General features: G+C 38.0%; 1 protein-coding gene across 1 annotated transcript; it reads left to right on the top strand.

Annotated features, from left to right (window-relative positions):
- The first annotated feature begins 5,021 nt into the window (after positions 1–5,021).
- LOC145141024 (RING-H2 finger protein ATL74-like) lies at positions 5,022–6,249 on the top strand. The gene has a single exon (XM_079074382.1). The coding sequence runs from the start codon at positions 5,517–5,519 to the stop codon at positions 6,045–6,047; it is 531 nt and encodes a 176-aa protein (XP_078930508.1). The 5' UTR covers positions 5,022–5,516; the 3' UTR covers positions 6,048–6,249.
- The last annotated feature ends 468 nt before the right edge of the window (positions 6,250–6,717 follow it).

Genomic DNA, 6,717 nt, shown 5'->3' with positions numbered 1-6,717 from the left:
TACCTTCCACATTTATCCGTACTTTCCTCAAGGATTGCCTTGACTTCACCAAGTCCCCTCTACTGCTACTGTTTGCTGCACTAATCTCATCCTAGGCTTCCCCTAGGGCAATTCTCAAACCTACTCTCCGCCATCAGCTGCATAAGGAATCTCTGCTACCTTTACCTAACTAGCTTGCGAATACCATTACATATCACTAAGACCAGATAATTCTTCGAATGAGAGGTCCTACCCTACAACGATTGGACTCAAACAAGAGCTGCGCAATAGGGCTAGACCTAACCTTCTGAAATTATTTAGTCCTCGCAATATGTAACTTAACGTATTCGTTTACTAGTTAGTTAAAGATAACTAGAACTCCTAAAAACACAAAGCAAGCAACATTCTAGAATTAAGTAACCAAACCAAGCATATCCTATTCAGGCCATCATATCACTGACTAATCAGTTGTAACATGAAATTCAATAAGCACATATAGCAAGCACATAAGGCATCTTCCTAGATCCTTAGCCCTAATCTAGCATGCAGTTCTCATACATATACAATAGGCATATAAGGCATCATTCCTAGATCCTCAGCCCTAATCTAGCATGCAGTTCTTATAATCATATCATATCATAACATAACATGTATGGGTATCTTGGGGAAAACTTACATGAGTTCGGCCGATTGCACGCACCACACCCTTTTCTCTTTTCAAAATTATTTTCTATTTTCAAATCTCTTTTCATAAAAATGATTTTCTTTAGAAAAAATTTCATACCAACTCCTTAATTTGAGTTCAGACACACCCGAGAGCGTATCCGAATCCCTCAAACTAAGGCTCTGATACCAACTTGTAACATCCCAAAATTTAAGACCAAAAATTTCATTTTTAGTATAACAATTTATAAAAAAGGGTAAATTACACCAATCGTCTCTCGTGCACATGCCAAAAAGCGTGTTTAGTCCCTATTTTCAAAAATTAACTCGGACCGTCCCTGGTTTGTTTTTTTCTTGCATGCGTAGTCCCTATTGACATGAAATGACCATTTTACCCTTAATAATTTCTTTTTTCATTTCTTTTATTTATTTATCAGTTTTAAATTAAAAAAAAACAAAATAATCTCTCAAGAAATCAAATCCATTACTCCACGACTCCAAATCCTCTTCAAGACCTTAAACCAAGAAATCGATACATCCACAACCAAAATAATCTCTCAAAAAGTTGATACATCATCGGCGATCATTCGTATCTCAAACCAACAAAAAATTTCCACCGGTGAATCCCAGGAGCCCGTTTCTACCCCTGCAATATGTGATTTTATAAATGTCACATAAATCGCCCGATCTGGACTCTCCAGTCGCCATCCATGGTCTGAACTCGTCGATTGCTCAAGAACGACGACGACCACCAATGTATGACTTAGATTTCGACTTCAATTTCTGGAACCATCCCACCCCTTTCCTCCACATAGATCCGGCGAGACCCCAAACCTACAAATCGGAAAAATCAAACCTCAAAGATCAAACCCTAAACCTGCAAATCAACCCTAACTAAACCCTAAACATGCAAATTGGAACTAACGAGTTGCAGGAGAAGAAAGAGGATTTCGATTGACGGAATCAGATCGAGGAACGTGATGTCCACCGTCACCAGATCAAGGAGGATTCCGTCCACCACCACTTCATCTTCCTCATAGATGGTGTAAGTCGGCGGGGGCTAATTTACCTTGTGATGTAGGTTATAGCTTCATTGAGGATTCAATTTGTTGTCTGATGGCTTCTTCAAGTCAACGTGAAGGTGAATCGAGGTTCTTCAAGTCAATGTGATGGCTTCTTGTATGTGTGTGTGTTTTGTATTGAAGAAGAATGGAGGGAGAGAGAGAGAGAGAGAGAGAGAGACTACATCGAAGGTGGTGGTGGTATTTTCATGCGTATGAGAGAGATAGCTATTAGAAAGTTGTTTTTTTTAATTATTAATAATAAATAATATTAAAATTAACTAAAAATAAATATCCAAGGGCATAATGGTCATTTCAAATGTGGAGTGGACTAAATTCGCAACAAAACACATATAAGGGTCGAAGTTAGCAAGTTTTAAGCAAACGAGGGACGATCGGAGTTAATTTTTGAAAATAGGGACTAAATACGCTTTCTGGCATGTGCACGAGGGACGATTGGTGTAATTTACCCTTATAAAAACAATTTGTAAAAGAACGTCATCAAGTAATATATTTCATAAAACCATAGTTCACGTGTCTCGAAACCATATTATCAAATAATAACAATGTCAGAGTATAAATCCCAAGAATCTCATATGCGGAAAATCATGTGTGTGATGCGATGCAGTCATGCCGGCTCCTTCCCCTTCGAAGGAGAGGTACCTGAAACCAAAACTGTAAACCGTAAGCACAAAAATTAGTGAGATCCCCCATCATACCACATACCATAGAATATCATACTGTTAGGCATATCCGGGTGCCCGACTTACCCCTGCGGTCTCTTTCAACCGGTAACTGCCTAGCATATCTGGGTGCTGGCCTACCCTTCGGTCTCTTTCAACCGGATACGGGGACTATTTCACCCCATACTACTACTACATAATACCCTAGCATACATACATGTATCATATACTGCCTAGCATATCTGGATGCTGGCCTCCCCTTCGGTATCTTTCAACCGGTAACTGGGGACTATTTCACCCCTACCACTACTATACTATAACATTACATACTAGCACATAAAGCATAGTGGCACACCAGACAATTATCACGAAGACAATCATCTAACAAACATCTCCTACTAGTGGGCCGACATTGTGGCCTTAGACCCACTTCTACTGGAAGGTAACTCACCTCAAACTCCTACACATAACAGTCTCCTTCAATTACTCTTTCATATTCATAACCCCTTTGAGGGTCAATCTTGGATAATGGTCAAGGTTAAAGTCAAAGTCAAAGTCAAATCCAACACCCTGGTCAAAGTCAACATCCTGTTTGACTCAACTCGCCGAGTTGGTCCATCAACTCGTCGAGTTGCATAATTCAGAGAATCTCAAATTCGCGCTCTAACTCGTCGAGTTACCCTCTAACTCGCCGAGTTTCTCCTTATGACAGAATCGGGACTTTCTATTTGAACTCGTCGAGTCCTTCCTTGAACTCGTCGAGTTCTCCATCATATAGGTCAGTATATTTGCTCATTGACTCGCCGAGTTCATCCTTGGACTCGTCGAGTTCTTGACCTTTAAGTCCAAAACATGTCTAACTGGCTGAGTCATCTTCTAGACTCAACAAGTTTGCTAAGTAGCAGAGAAGGTTGGGGAACCACGACCCAACTCGCCGAGTCCAAAGAATGACTCGTCGAGTCCCCCATGATCCAAATCTATCCAGTCGATTCCAGTCGGGCTTAACGCATCCAAAACATAGATCTGGCCTGCTAGGGTCGATATAACACGTAAAGTTACAAACTTTACGTTCATGCATGGGCTATTTAGCTCAAAAAGCCCTAAAAAGTAGTTCATAGGATGCATGGGACTCCCATGGCCATAAAGTTGCCACCTTTATGCCATGGAGTCCCTTAAAGGCTCTGGATCTGAAGTTATTATCCCAAATAATGCTTGCATCCATGAATGACTCCAAAAATGGCTCCTTAAAGCCCTAAACTACTCCAAAAAGAGATCTAATAGATGAATGGACAAGGTATAAACTTTATACCTCAAATGAGTTGGAAATGGAACACAACCTCTAGATCTACTTGCTTCCTCTTGAATTCCCAAGCTTCCTCTTCCTTCTCAAGCTTCAAAACCACCAAAAACACACAACAATGGCTCAAGAACACTCAAGATGGGTTAGAGTTTCGAATTAGGGTTTTATGGACTAAGGGAGGCGATGAGGGAGGCCACAATGGGGTGTCAAGGCCTTTAGATAGGGTCCAAACCCTGAAAATTAGGGTTTCACTTTGGTAGACCTACTCGTCGAGTCGAGGCTTCTCGACTCGTCGAGTAGACTTCAAGTCCCGCGTCCAATATATCCAATTCCTACTCGACGAGTTTGGGGCCTCCAACTCGTCGAGTCCCTTAACAGATATGAATAATTTCTTATTTAAATACGTATCAGGAACCGGGCGTTACAGAGAAGTAGTTTGAAGATGATTGTCTGGTGTTGTGCTACGCGGCGCACGCGCGATAGTTTTTAAGTCAAACGTCTTCAAAAAAACAAACAACTGCAAAATGTCAAGTGTTGCATGTATACTGTGCGGTGCATCAAGAAGTGTTCAAAGTGTTGCATATATATATATATATATATATATATATATATATATATATATATATATATATATATATATATATATATATATAATTTTAAAAAGTAGTCTATCTATATTTCTTTGTCATTTTACCTTTCTATCTAAGTTTTAAATCTAACATGCCGATTATTTTAATAAATAATGTTTTGGTATTTTTATGTTTAATACCACATTTTAACAACAAATTATATGTATTATGTTAGATGTTGGAAATTTAGCATCAAAATGACCTTAATAAGAGTTTATTTCATTAAAAATGATATCAGAAATATATTTATTTTCAACTTGATGAGTTGGGTGGTTTAGTTCTAAAATAAATATAGATATAGGGTTATGCTTGAGTTGAACTATTTACCGATATTATACGTTTATTTAATAAACTTGATATATCTATAATAACAATGAAGTATGAACAAAAGAATAAATGATCATAAGAAACAACACAAAAATCCTAATATTCCATCATCAAAATATCATATATGACATAATCATGTATTAGAGACTCATATTCTATGTATTAAAAGTTGTTTTTTTCTAGAAATTTCACCATTAAAAATTGGTGAATTGAGAGAATGCCATGGGATAGGGACATGGTGCTTTGGAATAAAGCATTTGCTTCATTTCTTGTAGCCTTAATTGTGTGATTAAGCAGCATCAGGTGCCATAATCAAATTCTCAAGCCACCCCACCCCACCCTACCCTACCCTACCCCAGACCACCGGTATTTGTTCATCAATAAAGCTCTTCTTCTTTAAGACCCCTGAGTGATCAAAGAACACGTCTTCTTCTTCCCTTTCCACCTCAATACCTCAACAACCCCCAGATCAAGAAGCCGATTCTCAAATCCCCAATTAAGAAATTTTACTTTCTGTAAACTTTATTTCTTAGATTCTTCACATCTTCCTCCTTTTTTAGAAACAAAACCCAAAATTTTCATCAAAATATAGCTTAGATCAAAGAATTGCAGAAAACCCATTTTTTGCATGTTTTCAGACCTAATGAAAGTACAAGAAGTTGAAGCATTGAAGAAAAAACAAGAAAATCTGGAGAATTCTTAATTGTAATGGATCCCCAGCTTGCAGTCTCTTTTGTTGTTCGATTTCCTTGGAGGAAAGAAATCCGTACTCAATTTGCATAACCCATTGAAGTTCCTTTTGTTAAAATTTTGAGGGAAATTCAGTTGGTTATTTGTGTGTTGTGAAGTGGGTGCTAACTATCGCGTAGTGATCATGCAGCGGCTGCTACTCGATGCAGTCACCATGGCGCCGCCGGATGACGGCGGTAGTGGCGGCCAGCAACATTCGAAGTACAGCAAAGAAGCAAATTTCGATACTAATATGGTGATCATACTGGCTGCTTTACTATGTGCCTTGATTTGTGCTCTGGGGCTTAATTCGATTGTACGTTGTGTTTTAAGATGTAGCAGGAGGTTAGCTTTTGATGGCGTTGACGCCACCGCTGCACAGGTGCTGACGACAGGGGTTAAAAAGAAGGCGTTAAAACAGATTCCGGTGGCTGTCTATGGTGCCGGAGTAGAGATTCCGGCTACTGAGTGTCCGATATGTCTCGGAGAGTTCATGGACGGTGAGAAAGTTAGGGTGTTGCCGCAATGTAAACATGGGTTTCATGTACGGTGTATTGATGTATGGTTGGCTTCACATTCGTCATGTCCAACTTGCCGGCGGTCGTTGGTGGAGCTGCCGGCGGTGGCGGAGGGTAGATCTCGCGACGGCGGTGATGATCGTGTAATTATTATTTAGGTTCAGTTTTTGATATTGAGAGTTGTTTTTGTGTTGAAACCACGTCCTCGACTATTCGGTATAATTTATGTTTTTATGTAGTTTTCTTGTAATATAAATAATGTTTATTTTATTTAGCATGAAAATTAAATGTTGGACGCCATCATAGAATAAGATTGCTGAAATATGTAATTCTAATGAATAAATTTTGGTTTCAGAAGTACTATTTGTTGTCAATAAGGTATATTCTGAGGTTGTATCACCAATAGTTTGATAATTTAGCTGCTTACTTATTTATTTATTTATTTTGTTGAGTTTTTTTTTTAATAAACTAGTTTTTTTTAAAATATACTTAGACTAGCTTTTTAGGAGTTTTTTAAAAAAAATCTTAAATATATCCTTAATTAACTATAGAAAAATATTTTTATGAAAAAACTGCAAAAATGGTCTCTACGGTATGCATTTTTTCTGAGTTTTAGTCCAAACCTTGATTTTTTTTTTGCTTTGTGGTCCTGTAGTTAATTTCGTAGCGGATTTGGTCCTTCAGTAAACTGAACTGACTTTAATACCCATGGCGTATTTATTTTCTATTTTTCTTTTATTTTCTTAAATATTTTATAATTATCATACATACTTATAAAGCTAACATTTTTCCTTGAACCTCATGCATTTGAAACCCCCATAAAATTTT

This window comes from Lactuca virosa, chromosome 9 (assembly GCF_052849685.1).
Source record: "Lactuca virosa cultivar CGN04683 chromosome 9, Lactuca_virosa_CGN04683_v6, whole genome shotgun sequence".
Taxonomy (NCBI): domain Eukaryota; kingdom Viridiplantae; phylum Streptophyta; class Magnoliopsida; order Asterales; family Asteraceae; genus Lactuca; species Lactuca virosa.
The sequence above is the reverse complement of the archived record's forward strand: the minus strand, read 5'-3'. Positions and strand labels throughout refer to the sequence as shown.